Source organism: Acanthochromis polyacanthus, chromosome 6 (genome assembly GCF_021347895.1).
Source record: "Acanthochromis polyacanthus isolate Apoly-LR-REF ecotype Palm Island chromosome 6, KAUST_Apoly_ChrSc, whole genome shotgun sequence".
NCBI lineage: Eukaryota > Metazoa > Chordata > Actinopteri > Pomacentridae > Acanthochromis > Acanthochromis polyacanthus.
Genome location: NC_067118.1, coordinates 28,628,555 through 28,649,089, shown reverse-complemented (window position 1 = coordinate 28,649,089; position 20,535 = coordinate 28,628,555). Strand labels below are relative to the sequence as shown.

Here is a 20,535-nt window from a genome sequence, read left to right as displayed (position 1 = left end):
AAAGGTTGTCTTTCAAATCCCTCTGCAGCAATTGGATAGGTATACAACCAATCAGCGCAACGAATAGGCTGACGTAGTTCCTAGAGCGCCGGCGGATTGTGGCTAAGTCCCATTAGCTTCCCAACCAGCGGAGCCAACTGGTATATTAAGGATTTGCCATATCCCGTCGGCATAAGTCCAAATACGTCTTTCTTCTCAATGAAACACTTCAGTGCCGTCCTTTGTTTATCTTTCAAGTTGAATTTTAGCTTCAAATCTTTAAGGGCTGTGGCCAAAGCCGAGTCGAAAGATAACTGTTTATTGTACGCCGGTTGTTTCTATCAGAATCGTCGCGCCTCTGTTGTCACTTAGTTACGCCCGCCTTCTGACTCTACACTTCATGGTGATTGGTCCGGCCAGTTTTAGGAGAATCCAGCCTCGAGCCTTATGGAGGGTAACTCGACCCACCCTGGCAGAGAATTAAATTCGTTGCCGTGGGTTGTCTCGCGCGGCTAGGCTAGTTTGTTGCAGTTGTCAGGGATGTTGAGACTTTGCCTTTATGCAAACAGTAAATGATCAACATTGTGCAGAATTTGAGAAATTAGGAGTTCCTGTACCTGCTTGAATTATTGGTGGTCACAAAAAGAACTGAGGGAAAAAAACACCTCTCACCCAATATCGGACTGTTCGTTTCCCTTCATAACTTAATTGTGAATCATCTTCTGCTGTGAGTCATGAACATGTAGTTTCCTGGACAATGTTCAGCTCCGTCATGTCCACCCAGCAAGCAAGTTTATTTATACAGAACCTTGTCATAGACGGGGAATTTAAAGTGCACACAAATTGTGTAGGATAATTCAAACTGACTTCAACTTGAAATGAGGATAGATAACAAATTACAACATGAAAAAGATCAAATCTAAAAGTGCAGACAGGTTTAGTATTAAAAACGAGCAGTTTAGATCAGACTATAAAATGTAACTTATTGATTCAAATCAGTGGAGAAAAAACATGTCTAAGAGTCATTCGGTGTAAAAAACACACTGGATCCCAGGATTAACACACCAGTCTGGGGTCATACAGGAGATGAAGAACTTAAAAGCACCTTAATTAACTCCGAGCCGGTGAAGCGTTTTGTTGTCATCGATAAAACCGTCAGTCATCACTGTGGTTCCCAGGTTACTAAGTACTTTGAAGTCATTCACAGTCATCAGGTGGGGTTTGTCTGGATGTGGTGGGCCACACATAGGCTGCTGCTCATGTGGGAGAATAGAAAATGAAGTATCTGACAGTAGAATAATGTTACTGTGGGTGGTTATTCTGTCGCCGCTCTTTGATGTGAGATTTTCCTGTGCACACAGGAAAACAACTTGGGAGAAGAAGATCCTGTTTGTACACAAACTGACATTTATGTGTCTACAAATATTTGCAATACGTTCATGTGTCGTCTTCTCGATGATGTTTCTCGAGTACTTGAGAACGCAAATACGGACAGTTACGGTACTAAGAAACAGCCATAGTCTTCTTACCGTAAAGGTACAAAGGTGCTCATCTTCTCCTCCCGCATCAGGAAACGTTTTCAAAACTTCTTCAAGTCCAAACAGGAGCGTCGGAAATCGGAGAGTCAGTCATGTAAATTTCCAACGATTTTTTTTGGGGGGGGGGGCGGGGGGGGGGGGGGTGCATGGTGAGGCCAATCAGATCACAGGGGGAGCCACTGCCCCCCAGTGCCCCCACGGAAGATCTGCCACTGTCTCTAGGTAAACGGATTATTCTAAACTGAGCTGTGAGTGTGCATTGTTACTTTGTGTTAGCCCTTCAATAGATTAGCAACCTGTCCGAGGTAAATGAATGTGCCTGCCACCGACTCAAATTAATAGAAGATTTTGACTCCTTAAAAGCTTCCTTGAATGATCAGTCCTGTACTGAACTCAAGAAACTAGAGGTTCATGTGTCTGATGGTTCTTCACTTTCTGACTGATTAGGCTGAATACTGTTTGGATGCTCAGTCATAGCTAGAACTGAAGAAATAAAACACAGCTCACCCGGTGTCAAACTTGTGTGAGGTACTGGAGCTGAGAAGATATGATATCCACAGTCAAATTTGTGCAAAATCTTGTTAATCTAGTCAAAACTATCGTTACCCGAACCATTTTTTTGATATCAGGCCCAGACTACTGGAGGATTTCTCATGATGCAATGAGCGCCTCTCATCGACTCTCCTCTTGCCCTCTTTGCCAATCACTTGCATTGCAGCCTTTGCATGTCAGTAAATTTGGGTCTTCTTTCCCCTGTAGTTTGTTCTGTCCTTTCTCCAAATTTCTCTGGATCTGCAGCCACACATTTCTGGTCTGACCTCAGCAACCTCCCAAGTGTTCATGCCAAGTGTTTGCTTCAAAGGGATTCAAAAGAAACTTCACATTTGTTTGGTTTCTTTGTATGTAGGTCCTCACTTTGCTATGAAAGTGCTTTGAGATGACGTGTTAATTGATGATGCATAAATACAACAGAAAATGAAACTGAATTGGATAAAAGTTGGAATTGTAAAGTGAGCGATGTGCTACATGCCTAATATTTGAGGAAAAATACATTTTTACACAGTATATGTGCATTCCTCTGAACCTATTCAACTCAGGAAACTCGACACAAACAAACACTTGCAAATCAATAACCTCTCCTCTCTGAAGTGTTATCGAGGAAGTCTTCTCCATTGTACACTTCATGTCTCACCTGCCTCACTCACTGAATGTTAATGGGGCTCAGAATAATTGAAACTGCCTCACAGAAAATTTGAGAGAGTCTAGTAGAGGCAGGACTGGGTGTTGAAGCAGAATAACAAACAGCGATGTCTGCGCTTTGAAAATATTTCCTCTATATCATTTTTTCTCAAAGGAAACATGTCTGATTCAGTGATGAGCAGTACGTCCACACAAATAAAGGCCAGTTGAGATGAGCAGACTGAGTATCTCTGAGTGAGAGCCAGAACAAACGGGCATGGCTTCCACTTTCAATGATCCGTCGGTTGGCAATAAATGTGTTAGATGCACCTCTGTGTTTTGACAAGTTTAAGAACATCTGCAGTCATTTTCCTCTCTGATGACTCATTCCTGCCTGACACTGGAGGTATTATTTAACACTAAGGTGGAGCAGTTGATGTGATTACACCGATAAATATTAACATTATAGTTCACAGTTGGTGCCGATTTGTGCTTAAAGATGTCCTTAATGAATCTATCAGAGGGCATAATTTCACAGTTCACACTTTCTTTGATCTTTTTTCTTGTTATATTCTACTTTGTCGCCTCCACCAGATGGCTGTGCAGCACTTCTGCTTGCATGTCTGCGTTGTTATTTCTTTGGGATGGCGGTCCTGCTACCAGTTCCATGTGACAGTGCGGTGAGTCGGTGTTTTCCCTCATTTAAATACATGGCGGCATCCAGTGAAAGGACTGCTGCAGTTACAAGCTAGTGAGCTGTAACGGCTGCAGTGTCTGCCAGGACACAGGAGATCTGCTACAGCTGGCCATGCAGATATCAGAGGTGGGCAATTGATCAAAAACACCTGTTTTGTGTTTTACTTCCGAAATGCAAACACGAAAAGTTTACTGAACAAAATCATCCAATTATAAAGGCTTTTTTTTTTGCTGCACATTTACATGTTTGTAATAATTTTCCTGAATTACCAAGAGTTTCACATGGGATTTCCCAATATAGGCCTAAAGCTTGTGCGTTTCAGCTGCCTGAGTAACCAAATGCCACCATGCAGTCTCGTCCAGCAGGCAGGAGCGGAAGTTGAGGATGTCTGTGTATGTTGAGCCATGAGCAAATCTTGCACACCGCTTCATAAATCACGGCAGACTCAGCTGCAGACATTTGGCCCGGCTTTTACTCTGGGAGCATGATTTCAAAAAACAACTCTAGCCGTTCACAACAAACCAACTTCAATCTGGTCCAAGTGAAGGGAGCCTGGAATCGACAACCAGAGCAGAGCCAAACAGCAGAGGGAAAGCTGTCAGATGCTAAAATGTAAGTATAAAATGGAAAAAAAGTTGATGTTTGTTTTGATGGACTGAACGATTCTTTAATCTTTTTTGATTTATTTTGTGCTTTTCTTTTTGCGGTGTGTAATATTACAGTAGACCACCTGCGAGCAGTAGTGTTTGTGTGGCTAATATTTTTAATTTGGTGGTTCCCATTCATAAATTCAATAGCTTATACAGCACACCAAGTCATGCAATCTGAGTAGGAATTATCGGTTTTATTGAAAATATGTTTCCATTCATGTTATGTTTACATCCGTTGCTCAGGGTGTATGTTTACTGTGTGCATTCCTTGCCTGTATGTTCATTCGTATGCTCCACGGACGGAGAGAGGTGAAATACCTTTCTATTTTTGACAGCAGAGACTCCTGTGAAACATTTCCTGTACAGCAGCAGTGGAGGAAGTATTCAGGTCATCTGCCTCAAGGCCCTGAAAACATACATGAGTGACCAGTTAAATGAGCTCTGGTGTTTTCTTCTTCTCTCTGCTCTTCTAAACGGACTGAACTTTCATTTAAATGAGGTTACGCCTCATCTGTACACATCTGCATTGTTTTATAGCTAGCAGTGGAATCTGATCAGACCACACACTGGCGTTTATGAAGCAGATTAGTTGAGTGTTAAACTATAAATGAACACAAACTGTTCGCTGAAAGTTATACCTAAGATTTGAAGTCAAGTCTTCAGGGACTTTAAGTAAAAGCAGTAGTACCACAATATATTCTAAATTAAAGTTCTGTAGTGAAAGTTTTAAGCAAGATGCAAAAAAAAAGTACTTAAAGGTGCATGGTGGAAAAATTTAATTTATTTCCAGTCTTACTCACAAAACACTTATATATTTGTAGAGGTCTGACAAAAGCATTGGCTGCAAGAGCTCCTTCATAAATCATTTGCTAAACTAATATGTTAAATTATTTTTGATTCTTCATGGTATCTATATTTACCAGTTTATAATAATCTTCCTCACTGCATTTGGTTGTTCAGTGCTGCATATTTTTGTACATTATTGCCACTTGTAGATCGGTGTAATAATGAGCAGCATTTTAATGCAGCTAAGTCAGAAAGTCGACAATCTACCTTTTCATTATTAAAAATAAAAGCCCTGCCTTGCAGAATGGCCACTGTCAGTGTTGTATTTTTATAGTATTTGATCAAATGGTCACATTTAAACAGAATTTTAATGTTGTTTTTGCCCTTGATGAAGCTTTATGTGCTGTTGAATTCTTTAATCTGTAACAAATCATTCAGCCGAGTGTTTATTAGAAAAATAACTTTAGCTGTCAATTAAAATGAGATGATTTAAAGGAACACTGTGTCCCCATATTAAGAAAAGAAGTATAAAATGGAAATACATCAAATGTGCAGTGCATGATCCAGCAGATGTTCCTTAAAAATTAAACACTGAATCAAATTTTCATCTGGGGCTAATATATTTATTGGTTTTTTTTCATTACTTGAATGTGATTCATCTTCAGCTATGAGAACAAGTCAGAACATGGAGTTTCTTGGACAGTGTTCAGCCCCGTCATGTTCACCTACAAAGTCATTCAGTGCAGAAACATACTGGATCCCAGCAACGACACTCTGCTCTGGGGTCACGTAGGAGATGAAGAACTTGAAGGAACCTTAACGAACTCCAAACCAGTGAAGCGTTTTGTTGTCATTGATGAAACTGTCAATCAGCTCTATGGCTCCCGGGTTACTCAGTACTTTGAGGCCAGACAAGTTGTTCACAAGATCCTCCCGCTGCCCACCACCGAAGAGAACAAGAGCCTGGAGTTAGTGACCAAGATCCTGCAGGAGGTTCACGAGTTTGGTATCGACAGACGCTCTGAGCCGATCATAGCCATCGGAGGTGGGGTTTGTCTGGATGTGGTGGGTCTGGCGGCGTCTCTCTACCGCCGAAGGACTCCTTACATTCGAGTGCCGACCACTGTGCTGTCCTACATCGATGCCAGTGTCGGGGCAAAAACAGGGGTCAACTTTGCAGGTGGGAAAAACAAGTTGGGGAGTTACATCCCACCGGTGGCCACGTTCTTAGACTGCTCCTTCTTCCAAACCCTCCCACCACGTCAGATCTCTAATGGAATGGCAGAGATGTTAAAGGTGCTCGTCTCTGCATAATCATTAATAAAGAGAATGATGTCCTTGATGGTTCTGCATGTGAGAGCCCATTAACACCTAAATCAGTGTGTTCAGTTTGCCAGACTGTCAACCAGTTCTGAATAAATGCTGTCAGGCTAGTTTCTTATTTTTTAGCCAGACATTGGCTGCATGCTGAGATAATAGAAAATGAACTCGCTGACACTAGAGTATTGTGGGTGATAATTTAGTCAGCGCTCTTTGATCGTGCACACAAGAAAACTACTTGAGAGAACAAGATCCTGTTTGCACACAAAATAGTGTTTGTGTGTCCACAAGCTATTATTATATTTACACTGAAAAGTATCTTTCCAGACTTAAGGGCCTCCTGGCTCTTCAAGAAAGAGAAAAAATCTCTTACAAGTGTGTCAACAACAAATAACCCCTTTTTTGGCAGTGAATCCTAAATACTAACTAAATGAACTTGTTTTGTGTTTGAGGGTGTTTGCTCATTAACATTGCAAACCGTCTTTGTCTTATCGTCAAGACATGTACAGTGAATTTTAGCGTGTCAGTAGTTGCATGTTAGGATAAAGCGGTGTATAGAGAATGGATGGATGGATAGTTGCATGTTCAAATACAAAAACCCTTATTTGCTCAGGTGAGTTAACCTTCTTGTGATACACCTTTCTAAAGAGCTGCTTAGGCTGCCACACGTTGCATAATTGAATTCTCTTTAAAACCTTCCTGTTGGTGAAAACTACAAATGCAAACTGAAACCCAGCAGACAGAAACCCTTTCATTGTGTCTTCAAACTTCCGTCTATTTATGCATGTTGTGTTGCCCACAAAAATTTAAAGACCCCCTTCCCTCAAAAACCCACTTTGCATGTTGTGTCTTCACTCAAAGGATTCGGCACAGAATGACATGATATGTGTAGTTCACTGAAGTCGAAAAGTTTTTCTCTGCTCATCTTAGATCTCTGTTAAAGACTTGAAGGTGCCAACAGGATTTTGAAACATCACAACTTGTTTACAAGCCCGTTGCGTTTCAATATGCTCCCGACAGTGTGATGCTGAAGCTCAAAAACCTCTTGGATGATGTATGCACATACACAAGTCATTTTCAGTGAAGTAGGAGCCATATTCGCTCAGGAGTTCCTTTGTTTTGAAATGTTTAGAAAATGTTTGAAAGCATCAACCGTAACGGATCTGAAACTTTTGTGTTTTTGCAATGCAATTTTTGGATATCATACACAACATATTATCTGAATCATATTTTTCTGTGCATTAAACAATTCTGGAGGGGATCTTTAAAATGCTCTTGCATACAGCATATCCATCCAGTGCATGTGATTGTTACTCAGTAGATGTTGCACTATATAATACAGAATATATGCATGTTTTCTCTAACTGACCGCTGTTATTCTGCTGTCACTTCAGATGGCCCTGATGAAGCACAGAGGTCTGTTTGAGCTGCTGGAGGCTGACGGCGGGAGCCTGCTGAGCACCAAGATGCAGTCCTGTGACACCAGCAGCAGCTCTGAACATGAAGACAGCGCTGCGGCATCCATCCGCATCGCTATAGAAACCATGCTGGAGGAACTGGCTCCTAACCTGTGGGAGGATGATCTGGACAGACTGGTGGATTTCGGTCACCTCATCAGCCCTGAGCTAGAAATGGTCAAGAAGTATCCAATGTATTTATTGTTTAGAGATAAAAGATCATAGCGAGTCATGATCAGTAATGATGGATTAGCCTAATTGAAATATAAACAGTTAAAGGCTATCACTTTGTTGAGAATTTTTTGTAAATTAAATTGCATAACGTTTCCTTTTGTTCTGACTACAGAGAGTGTTGCCAGCGTTGCTCCACGGGGAGGCGGTGAACATCGACATGTCCTTCATGGTGTATGTGTCCCACCAAAAGGGGCTCCTGACAGCAGATGAGAAGAACCGCATCATCCGGTGCATGCTGGGACTGGATCTGCCTGTGTGGCATCAGGACTGTACTCTGGCTCTGGTGCAGAAATCTCTCAGGGAGCGCCTGAAACATTCTGCCGGCTCACTGAGGATGCCTCTCCCCACAGGACTGGGACGTGCAGGTACAATAATAGACTGTAAAACATGTCTGCCAACAGTCTTTTGACATTTGAAAATGTTGACTAACAAGTTTTTGATTTTATAGAAATCTTCCATGACATGATTGAAGAGAACATCCTTTGCCAAGCTTATGCAAAATGGACCGATGAGCTTTCTTCTTCTGGGAACAAGTGAAAAATATGAAGAATAATAATATGTATAACTGAACTAGAAGAACTTATTTTGTATTTGTTTAGAAAAATAGAAAATTAAAATGTCTGAATGTGTTTAACTGCAACCATAGTGTGCCATAAACCTGTAGGATGCTGCTTATAAAAATGGGAAATTTGGATCTCAAAACAATTTAGATTGTGAGTGAATAAAACACAAGCTCCACCAGCATTCAAATAAAACTTTTAATATTTCTCACAAGATAGTTTCCACATTGAGTACCGATGAGTTCGAGTCCACTACTCTGAAACCAGTGGGTACAGTAACTATTGCTACATTCATCTCTTATAAACTGTAACGATAAGAACAGTAGCAACATCATCAGACAATGCTGTTTGTATGAACCACAGGAATGAGAATTAGCAGACGAGGTCTAATCTGAGCTAACATGGTTCTTCATTAGTGGTTTACCCATAATGTGCCATAATAATTTACAACTCTAAAAGTCACCATAAGAAATCAGTAAAAGCGGTGGCTTCATTATAAGTGCTACCACCACCTGTAATGCTAATATGCATTCGAACCAGTCACATTTCAGGGTTATTTGATTTATCTGTGGATCTGGGGTCAGTCCTGTGCATGTTGTACTGCTAAGGCTTCATCCCTGTTATGGCTGCACATAAAGGGAAAATCTGCAGTCCATTGATGCTGTACTTCATCAATGATAACAAAATATTAACTCAAAGATCTCTTACCAGCTTTTTCAGGGAATTTCAACTGCATCTCATGGTCTTGATGAGCACGTGGGGTCTGCTCAGTGGATAAGAAGGCTGACATGCAGCTGAAATTCCATGAAAAGCGAGAATGATCTTGAGTTATGGTTTTTATTTGTTTGTTTTGTATTTCACTTATAGCCTGATTGCCATCATACTCTACATATTGCTTGTACGTAGGGAGGAGAAACACCTCTATTCAAGATGCATCAGCAAACCAGTTGAAACATTTGTATTTCTATCTGTATATAAATTTATTGTGTCTTATGTTTGGCACACATTTTGGCAGTTATAACTGTGAACTACATTCATACTAGTCTCAGAAGGATTCAAAATATTCAGGCTAACTTTGGAAACATTGACTTCAGTGCACAATTTACAAAATGCACAGCTACAACATGTGGACTCCCAAAATGTTCAATACTAAATGAATGGACACGATATTATAATAAATAATCACATGAATCAGCTAGCAAAATATATTAAAATGAACATGTACAAATGCTCAGTGGTACACAGTGCTTAACGCAGGATGCTAACATGAGCACAATGACAATTCTTAGAAACTGCTGCAACAGTCATAGCATGCTAACGTGCTGATTATCACTAAACAGGACAGTGCAATTAAGGTTGATGGAATTGTTATTCGTTTTGCAGGTATTTGGTCATAGTCCACAGCACTGAACACACTAACATTATGACTATCATGATTATAGTGCCTGATGAAAAGCTAATAGATTGCCAAAGAAATTGCTAGGGATGTCCCGATCAAGTTTTCCGTAATCCGAGTTATTTAATATTTAGTGTCTGCCCATAATGAGTCCTAAGCCATTTTCCTATATATTATACATTTCAAGTACATTCATGTCATTTAAATCATTCCAGTGCACATGCAGGACAGCTGTACAGCTCTGCAATGCATTAAGAAAACAATTTAGCCAGTTAGCATTAGCTGTAGTACCTGGCTGCAACACCTGGTTGAGTCTGTCACTGTGTAACCCCGTGGTGAGCAGAGAGCAGTGGGAGTTTAGCAAACAACGGGAGGGATGACAGAGACAGGTGCAGTGTGCAGCAGGAGGGTAAGGAAAAGATTGGACTCAGAAAAGTGTTGATAACAACACGGATCTGCCATGATCCTTGAGATCTGCTTCTGACATCCTTAGTAACTATGGTTTATCCTTAGGGGAACAGGAATGTCTGCCCCATAGCAATGAATCCATTTCACATGAGGCTGAAAACCTGCTGGTGGGGCAAGATAAAGAGCCACAGGAAAGCAAAAGCCTTTAAGATTCATCCTCTGGGTGCCATGAAACGTCTGTTTTGAATTTCAAGGCAAGAAAGTTCTTGAGATATCTGAACGACATAGCCATCTCAAGAGGCACATCAAACCTCAGCGTACTGCTACAAATTATGGATTGTCCATAATGACACTTTTCATGATCACAGCGTTTCGGCCCACCAGATGAAGAACACATCAGACTCATGCTCCTTACAGAGAATCTGCTATATCAGACTTAGATTGGCGCTGTCATTGCTCTAGCTATCAGGAGTTTGCTGGCTAGGCTTTGTGGCTGCATGGAAGGATGGCCAGTCAGTGGGAATAATACCACTGTGGAATAAAACAGATGAAAATGGGCAGAAACAAGGAAATTAAGTGAAAATAAATGAAATAAGAAAATGTGTAACTCAATAATTATTACTTATCATAATATTACTGGATTTATTGGTTATTTGTAGGTTTTATTCTACTTTACTCTTTGTTTCACATGACTGATAATTCCTGATTTAATACTGAACACTTTGGGGATCCACAATAACAAACCCTTTCTTGTGGTTCTTGAGTCTGAGACACTTATTTGAGCGTAATCTCACTCTGACTAAAGGTCCCTCCTTGCTGCTCTCTCAGGGGCCTCGGCACTCTTCAGTTAATCTACGAAGCACCAGACGCCACTATAAACATCAACAAAATGTTGCATTACTCCTCTCACGTCACCAGGGTAACAGAAACCACTTTAAGGCACTTAAATGAAAAGAGAATCACTTCAACACCGTCTCAGACTAATTCATAAAGAGATCACATTTTCAAGACATGACGCTGCTGCTTTACAGGCACAACTTCAACCATTGCATAGTTTGACAGAATGGAGGCTGTGCCGTTACAGGGCTCTCAGTGTATGGCAGGTAGTCATTAACGAAGGCATATTTACGCAACATGCTACGACTAACTTCTAAACAAACTGCTGAAATATACAACCATAAAGAATCTACAGTCTCATACAATATTCTGTATGCATCTGACGAGCCAAATACCATAGTTAGTTTATGCTTAGATAAAAAAGAAAAAAGAAGGCGAACAAACCACATTTCAATTTACAGAGGTCATTCCAGTGTTTTGACAATGTCATGCATTTCATACAAAATCCCAAAGCAGTCTCCTTATAGTCCTTGGCAATATAAATGTTCACATAATGGAAAAAAAAATCCTGAATGTGAAATGAAGTGGTATAAAAAAAAAACAATAATTTAGGAAATTGATGGACTGTTATAAAGTCTGAGATCAACACGCCTGTATTGCTACAGTAAACTGTGTGCTGAAAGAGTCGCAGTTTTACCAGTTTTCTGTCTGATCACTGCGAATAAGAATACAATAAAATTGAACTGATTCACCTTTCTCAAAGATTTTTAGAATTATATTATTATATTCTGATCGATCAAGATTCTTTTAGAACCTTCTACAGCCTTTTTATGATTTTGAAATTCTATTACTTTTCATTTAATTCTGTTTTTAATATAAATATTTCTGTGGTTTTGGCAGTGAGGAATGTTCAGGTCATATAGCTGGTACACACTGCTGGATCAAACAGCATCGTATGTTAAAGGATGGGCTGTAAAACTCGACATTTCTGTCGTGTTATTGGATTGTTTCTCATTATGACACTGAATCATTATCAATGATAAGTTTGTTGGTTTCTTAAAGGAGACTTTTTTAGCTTTTAGTTTTTTTGATGTGCTTTAATTCATCATGTTAGGCTTTTTGTAAATGCCTCGTCATAAATAAGATTTTGAGGAGAATGTGTAAATAAAGTCCTGTTTAAAGAGGAACATAAATAAGATCAAATCTCGAAATGATTAATATTTGTCAAGCAAATAAATTTAAACTCTAAGACTGACAAAGACTCAGCTAACAGCCAAAACATGTGCATAGCAATACGACAACGATGTGTACACATCTTAATAAGGCATTGGCACATTCAAGTTCAATCTAAGACACAAAGAGTGTAAAGCACTATAGTAATAAATAGATTTTGTTTTCTTCTATTATTGCTAGTGATTTAAAAAGCAGTGTTCATCTCACCACAAAATATCTACATTTCTGACCATGATTTATAATTTCCCTAGATTCTTTGGAATCAATAGAAAAACACATAATCTAGCCTCTATCCAAAGATAAATGTATTTTTTTTTAAATATAAAAACTTGTATTTTTGTAACTCATTGTCATCAAAGTAGTGATTAAAGCAGACACTTTAAAATCAAGTCCTTGAAATCAAGGTTGAGAGCTTCGAATGACACAAACAAAAGAAAAAAAATAGCATGAATGGAAAAGATTCAATACATGTAAACACAGGTGGGGGAGAAAGAGGAAACAAATACACCACGAACGGAAGGGGGGAAAAGCCTCTCGAGTAGCTGGGAGTGTGTTAGCCGCTGACAGGGTGGAGCAGGTGGAAGATGCAGGCGACGTGTCCTCCAGCAGGGGGTGCTAACAGGCCGGCTCATTCTCATCCATGCTTACGCTGCTCTTGCGACTGCTGTCCTTTGAGGCGTCCGGAGAGACGGACGAGAGCAAAGGGTCCCCCCCTCTCACCGGTGATAAGGTGTCTTCCATGAGGATGTCGTTGAGTTTGGAGCCCGGCTTGCTGTGGACGCTGTAGTGGCCTTCGGGGTAGTTGGAGTGGCCCTCGCTCAGCTCCAGGGTGCCGGGTGGTTCGGAAGTGCAGGCGGGGTGGTGTTGGTGATGGGGATGGAGTGTGTACAGGTCCTGGTGACAGTCCTCCAGAGCCGGCTCCTGCTTGATGGTCCGGGGCCCGAGTTCGCCAGAGCAGAGCGCTGAAGACGCGGTGGCCAGACCGTGAGCCCGAGCCTGCATCTCTAATTCCTGACACACAAAAACATTTGAATCTTTTACTGCCATTCTGATTCTTAATCAAATTAATCTCATGAGAGGGTGGTCGATCATGAAGCCCTTTTCATCTTTAACAGGTACACTCTAGTGATCAAAGGTTTCCACTGAGAACACGGTTAGCAGAGCTGGTATTGCAGGTGAATTTTGTTTGAAACTGCCTTCTGATTGACGCATTTCAATGACTTTTCACCTTTGTAAAATCTCAGAAGCTTTACTGTTTCCCCATGATGTGCTGCTCACATTAATTATTACAAGGCAAACCTACAAACTGATCAATCATTTATTGTCTGTTGAATCACACTGATCCTTTGCCTTGTGATCAATTTGTTACAAGATGATGGCCTAAACAGCAGGATCCCTCATTAAAAAAAGGCCTTTGCAGTGTGAATTCATTTCCCCGAAGCTTCTGTATTTCATAAAAGCGTAATAATTTCTTTTGAAGTCAGCAGAGGCGGGGTTTTTTTTATTTCACTGCAGCTAATAGCACGTTTCTGATAGATATCTCCGACCCTGTGACTCTGTCTTCTAATGGCTTGTCTTCATCAAAGTCTTTACCTGTATTCTCAACATCAGATGTCGGTTGGCATGTTCGAGCTTCTTCTGACGGCTGTCCAGCTCCTTGGCCCTCTGCTGCTCACGCTGCAGCTTCCTGATGTAGTCCACTGATGCCTTCAGGATGGTGCCTTTGTTCCAGCGCATGTCTCTGAAAATCACAGAGGAGCCATTATTCTTACATCCAACAGCTTTTTAGATCCAAAGTTTTGATGTCGGACAATCAGCAGCTTCCACTCCATAAAAATCTGAAGGTGTAATTAAGGGTTTTCATTTGAGGAAAAAAGGGGCGCTGATGTCGACACTATTGAAAATATGACAATGATGACTTTCAAAGTGTGAATCACTCAAGCGGGTCTGCAATAATAGAGTGCAATTTATGCCTGTTCGGTTATAAAAAAAAGAAGAGAAACAAGGAACAGAGCTGCTGAGGAGGTCACTGAGGTTAGTTCTTCACAGGAATGACTTCTACTTTGGAAATTTATGCAGAGAAGGTCACCGGGATCACAAGCAGTCATAAGGATGACCCCGAGCTCCTTGTAAAATGAAACGTTGCACTGGGGGATTTGTGGGAGTAAAATCGATCTTTGGTAGACGAGACGGGAAAAATCCCTGCAACAGCTCAAACATCTTCACATTTATCCTCAGAGGTATTGTGGGTTTAGGTTAAAAGTAGCTCTGAGGCTTATGCACAGGCACTGAAATGTTATTTTTGTAAATGCATGGACACATTTAACTTCAAAGTAATCAGTTAATGTGAGCAGAGAACAACTGTAGTGCTAAGAAGTGCATGAATGTTTGCTTTTGCGGGATGTGTAGTTATATAGGCTGGGTCTGTTTGTGAAAGGCAGTCTCTGAATTTGTCTGTATATAGGTGTGTGTGCGTGTGTGTGTACGTGTGTAAAGCACACCAAGCTGAGGTTTAGCAAAACAACCAGCAGTGAACAGGCACAAGAAAAGAGGCTGCTGGGATCTTCCCAGAACCACAGGCAGGTCAAAGGGCAGAGAATGAGAGCAGAGGGAGTTTAAAGTGATGAATATCACCAGAATATCGTGATCTTCGCGTTTACACTTTCTAAATGCATCAAAGTTGATTCCTTCAGCCATTGTCTTACTGATTTACTTAAATCAGATAAACCCAACAGATCTGTATACCTACAAACCATAACTTAGTCAGAGATCCTTTGCTATAAAGTCTGTCATAAACACAACAGGGAAAGGGAGCTGGAGATGGGGGATGAAATCTACAAAAATGCATTCTTAAGTTCAGCTGAAGCTAATGTGGGGATCAACATAGAAATGAAGAGGACTGGAACATCTCACTTCTAACTAGAGCCGTGATGGTGAGACCCGCTTGAACAAATGTTTGTCTACCTCACCTCTTTTTTTAAATTTTATTATTCTTGTTGTCTTTACTACTACCAGATTATTTTTTATCTGTACAATGTATTTGTGTATGTGTGTATGTATATGTATATATGTGTGTGTGTATGTATATATATATATTACTGTATTATTTGTTTTTATTTTCTACTTATCTGCTTTGCTGTCTCCCTGCTGTTAAATTCCTTTTGACAGGACCTACCTGAACTTTAGAAAATGTATTCCTATGTCGGAGGCCTTCCTGGTTTTTCTTTCCTTTTCTGTATTTTTGTATGATGTACCACTCTGAGCTGTTACTACATGTGTTTAAATAAAGATTTGAATTGCAAAAAAGAAATGAAGAGGGCTATTTAGTACTTTTTGAACAAAATTTTCACTGTGAATCTACGAACAATTCTTGATTTAGTACCGCAGACAGATTGTAAGTTCTTTGAAAATGACTTTTATGTACAAAAGTCATTTTGGAACACAATGACTGATATTAGCTTCAGCTCAACTTCAGAATTTTTACAAAGGACTTTTATGTTTTTTAAGCAGGAAAGAAAGCTCTTCGTAACCAGTGTGGATAGACAGGCTGGAAAAATGTTCACTCTATTTTTTACTAATCTAATTATTATATCTAATTATTTTTTGGATGAGTTGTTCATGATAGCTATTAAATAAAGCAAAACTAGAAGATATACAACAACATCTGCAATCCATTTTTCCTGCCTTTTCCGGATAAGATTTCCCTCTTTAAGTAACAAATATTAGATCTTGTTGCACATGAATGTTGCTATGTTTTTCAAGTCTGTTTTGGTTAAGAAAAGTGAATATGATAACTAACTTACGGATCATTGGATTTTGGAATTAAAGTTCCCAATTCCTTAATTCGATCATTGATGTTAAACCGCCGTCTTCTCTCAACTACAGAAGAAAGACAGAAAAAAAGAGAAGAAATTTAACAAATGGTATCAAAGATTGTCACCTTAAGCATGATTTGATGACTTCTTATAATGTAGGTAACAGGGTAGCACAATTGCAAGCATGATCACATCAAAACTCACTCAGATTATGGTTGTCTTTCTTCTGCCTCTCCTTTGCCAGAGCTCTTACCTCTGCTTCTGGAAAACAGATTTTGATTAGCAAATAAAATCAACAGTGCAGTACAAGCACAAACAAATGTGCAACAGCTATCTTCTACATTTTGAAGCCATACAATCAGACGTACCCACAGGGAACCCTTCAGGCCTCTGATAGTTGTCAAATTTGCCACAGGATCCAGACTTATCCAGCATATGCATGATGGCCGGGGATTGTGAAACTATGTGATAAATAATGTTGTATTCAGTATCAAAATGTACAGAATGAATGCAAGCACAATGGAAAAAACATGTGGAGTCGACCTCCACGCGCAGAAGAGGATTACAGAAGATGGACTAGGTCTAGAAATGCTACATAATGCTCTGCACAAAGGCCTGAAGAGGAGAACTTATATATGTATTTAGACATGCTGAATAGATGTCACGGCTAATTTTCACAGCTCAAACATCTGAAACATTTTACAGATTCATCGTGAGGGCAGAAAACTAGTTTTTAATCATTTGTGTGTCTTTCGCTGTGACCGACTGTCCTGCTTACCAGAGTATTCCCTTTTGATGTTGGGCAGGTTGGCAGGGCAGGAGTTGCTGATGGGAAGGCCTTGCTGGGACATACCCTGGTTTCCATACATGTCCATGAGGTTTGCAGGAACTGGGATCTGAGGGGACGCAGGAAAATCACCAATGAGAAAAGATCACACCTCTTTTCTACACATGCTAATGAGCATCACAGAGCGAGCGTCATGAGAAAGGTTTTCTATCTGTGAGGCTACGTCCACAATGATATGGCTTGGTTTAAAAACGCACAGCTGTTTCTTCCTACCGCCACTACTCCAAACCTCTAAAACAAAGACTTTGGAAACCAAGACACCCAAATGTATTTTCCCGTTGAGTCTTATCAGTCACTGTGTCCTCCCCTGACTCATCACACCATCATCTCGTGACCCTTTTCGGCAAGAAGACAAAGACATGAGCCTTGTCCATCTGCAGTTCATTCAGCATGGACAACAAATTGCAGGCACTACTTATCTTGTTATCTATGCCAGCAGCAGTTTAGGAAAATTCTGGTCTTGCTTTTAACCACTGCTGTACTTCCTGTGCAGTATTTTCTACAATAAACAACCTATCCCCTGTTTCATGTTTGCAGTGACGTCTGCATGCAAAGAGTGCACGAATGGTTGTGTGAGCAGCGATTATTTCCGAATGATCTGAAAACACTCGTCTGGAAAGAGATCATCTCTGTTTTAAAACTCTGGTTCAAGATGAAAACGTATTAGTCTGGATGTAGCCTCAGTTCCACAGCAAAAACACATGAGGAGTGAGTGAAAACAACAAATTATGTATTTAAGGGGGTTTCTGTGCAGGACTTTTTCTTAGCTAACTGTTCAAAAGTTGTAGATTACTGACCTCCCTGGCTAGTAGATATAACATTACCATTCAAATAACTGTAGTTTACGAAGAGAAAAGCATCACAGCAGAATCAAGATAATGGATGAGCATACCACCACAATACAGATGGAAACAGTTAAAGTTTAAGGTGCATTATTATGACAAAGTGGGATGGGCCAACTGAATGCATTCTACATGAAACCATCATCATTTTGTGAGGGTAGTTGTAGTAGGTATTTAAAGTAAAAAGTAGGTGATTTGAGACCCAGCCTTTGTTTCAGCGTCTCAGAATTTGCTGATGTTTTTACGCTAAAACACACGAGATGAAACGCCCTAATGTAGTGACTTTTCAAAAGAAAGAAGCTATTGGTTTGTACATAAAGCAAGTGTTCAGGATAAAGTAACGCAATCACACACACACATTTACCGTGTTTGCCATCTGAAGTCCTGGATCCATCAGGCCGAGGATGTCATCACTGTAACTGGACTCCAGACTAATAATGTCGTCGATGACATCATCCATCTGAAGCCAAATAATGTACAAGCAGGAATGAATAATTGAGGATCACAAAAGCAAAGTGCACAGCCAGTCTAAATGAGAACTCACCTCTTTCTCGCAGTTAGAGTTGAGGGTCAGTAAGGCCATAGGGCTGTTGGGGGCGCTGTTGCCCGGCCCTGGCGGCATGCCCCCGTGGTCAGAGGACTGGTTAGGGCAGGGCAAGCTCAACGCCTGAGAACCAAGCTTTCCCAGGTACCGCTTCACCTGCTGCTGCTGGGAGCGCTGGATGTGGTACTTAGTGGGGTTCTCCAAGTGAGTCTGGACCTATTGGTAGAGAGCAGAGCAGGAAAAATGAGAAGAAAAGACAAAAAAATAAAACATGATTAGCGAGGAGACAAGGCATGTGATGCACTGAGTGTATTGATGGTTAGAGGAAGAGATGCTCCTTGTTTAGGAAAAAAGCTACATAAATATACTCCTTGGTCATACTAGCAAATGAGATGTCACTGAGAAGAAGCAATTCATTTCAAATAGTACAAGGTTCTTTTGATATGTGCTGTCAAATAGGTCTTTTATTAGATTAAATGATTCTAAATATAACTCAAAGCCCTGCCTCTCCCTTGTATTGCACAATTCTGACTATAATACTAAAATAAACCTGACAGAGACGTCAAATCCTACACTGCATTATGCATTTTTTCTTTCGAGACGCTGTCAGGAGTTGTTATCTCAGAGTCTCAGAAGTAAACACTTTGTACATATTTTCCTTCAACTCGACTACTTTCTGCTCTGCTAAATTCGCAGCCCACATATTTGAGTAACAAAAATTACACGCACACCCGTCTCTGTACTCCCAGTTTAATGATAAATTTGATTTCTGTGGATCATTAATCCCCCACACAGCATTAATGGTCCGGAAAGCTTCTGCAGGCAAATAAACAAACTTCAGAGACAGTGTTTGTCAGGCTGTAACACATTTTAAATGGAGCAGAACTGCCGTGTTCCAGCTCACATTTGGAGGTCTATATTTGAACCATCGCCTCTTTAGCCTGAATTTTTGATGCAATGATGAACAAATTCTGCAGTTCAGTAAAGATAGACACATCACTGAATGCAAATAGAGAATGCATCAGCAAGAATAAACAGTAAATGAGAATTTAACCTGATCCACATCATGTTATTTCCCATGTAAATTAATTTTAAACATACCTCATAAGGTTGGTATCCAAGCATCTCAAGCATCATTTCCTTTTTAGGCAGTACAATTAAGCATCAAAAATGGACCTAAACTTCTCTTTGATTTCTATCTAAACTAAGAAGAAAGTGTAGCTGCTTCCTTCTTGGTTGCACCAGACGACTAAGCCTCGCAGTATGAGAACAGACACATGCAGTTCATCTTTAAAAGGCAAGGAAAGTAATTAGTTATGCATGTCAGAGAATTTCAGTAAATACAATGAGCCTTTTCACATTTGTGTTGTTTTATGTAAAATCTGTATTTATTCCTTTATGGTGTATCACTTGATGTCAGGATGTGGTGCTAACAGTTAGAGCCTTTGTCTTCCAAGGCCACCTCTTTTACTGAAACTTGCCCGGGGCTGTTACTTTGCCCCATCCACTTTTTTTAACCCATGAGGATAATTGGCATGTGTTCCCAATTCAGCACAGCACAAAGAATAAAGTCCGTTTCTTCTTTGTTGGTCTGCCACTTGCATCTCGCCGTGTCTAAATGACATTTTTAACAGGTTAGAGAAATGGCACGTCTTTCAACTAATGAACAACAAGCCACCGTGTTTTGCTTCCATTTTTAAATTGATGCATTTGTTCTGCATAACCCCAGAGCATCGGCTTCACCAAGAGACCTGAGGAGGTCACAGGTTCGAGAAGAAGTTCCCTCAGTCTGTAAACTGCACTCAACACAGTGGCATCCCAACTGATATGGTTGTGGAACAGATACAATAAATGAACTGACTCCAGCAGTAACCTTTTCCACTAGTAGGAAAAATTGCACTGGGTTATTCTACTGCTGAAAATGGATAATAGGTCTTGTATCTTTTAAAACTGACAGTATAAATGCAGTGATGTTCACAGAGACGGTCTTTGTGTGCAAGTTTGTGTTCATACAAGGCAACACAAGTAATTTTATCACGATTTTTTGTTTTTCTGTACTTTTTTGACAGTGTATAATGAGTATTCTTGTATTCTGCCATAAAGGTGTACTTCTATGATGCCTGTAATGTTCAGGTTTTGATTTGACACAGTCACAGTGATGTCATTTCCAGTACAATGCTTTAGCCCTGTGATGCCTTGTACCAGACTATTAA

The 20,535-nt window shown here is 40.2% G+C and overlaps 2 protein-coding genes across 6 annotated transcripts in view; one reads left to right on the top strand and one right to left on the bottom strand.

The window, feature by feature from the left end:
• Positions 1-3,435: 3,435 nt before the first annotated feature.
• Positions 3,436-8,505, top strand: LOC110957883 (2-epi-5-epi-valiolone synthase-like). The gene is made up of 5 exons (XM_022204105.2): positions 3,436-4,005; positions 5,495-6,125; positions 7,544-7,783; positions 7,953-8,205; positions 8,289-8,505. The coding sequence occupies exons 1-5, from the start codon at positions 3,878-3,880 to the stop codon at positions 8,375-8,377; spliced, it is 1,341 nt and encodes a 446-aa protein (XP_022059797.2). The 5' UTR covers positions 3,436-3,877; the 3' UTR covers positions 8,378-8,505.
• Positions 8,506-8,584: 79 nt separating this feature from the next.
• Positions 8,585-20,535, bottom strand: part of LOC110957882 (microphthalmia-associated transcription factor-like) — a 32,680-nt gene continuing 20,729 nt past the window's right edge. For 2 of the 5 annotated variants that reach the window (XM_051949838.1, XM_022204102.2), the window contains exons 3-10: positions 18,323-18,538; positions 18,143-18,238; positions 16,868-16,985; positions 16,458-16,550; positions 16,294-16,350; positions 16,078-16,153; positions 13,868-14,015; positions 8,585-13,285 (exon numbers count right to left, since the gene is read on the bottom strand). In XM_051949838.1, coding sequence (XP_051805798.1) covers positions 12,890-13,285; positions 13,868-14,015; positions 16,078-16,153; positions 16,294-16,350; positions 16,458-16,550; positions 16,868-16,985; positions 18,143-18,238; positions 18,323-18,538 — 1,200 coding nt within the window. In that variant the 3' untranslated portion in view covers positions 8,585-12,889. The remainder of the gene's footprint in view (positions 13,286-13,867; positions 14,016-16,077; positions 16,154-16,293; positions 16,351-16,457; positions 16,551-16,867; positions 16,986-18,142; positions 18,239-18,322; positions 18,539-20,535) is intronic. The other 3 variants (XM_051949839.1, XM_022204103.2, XM_051949840.1) reach the window with 2 other exon arrangements.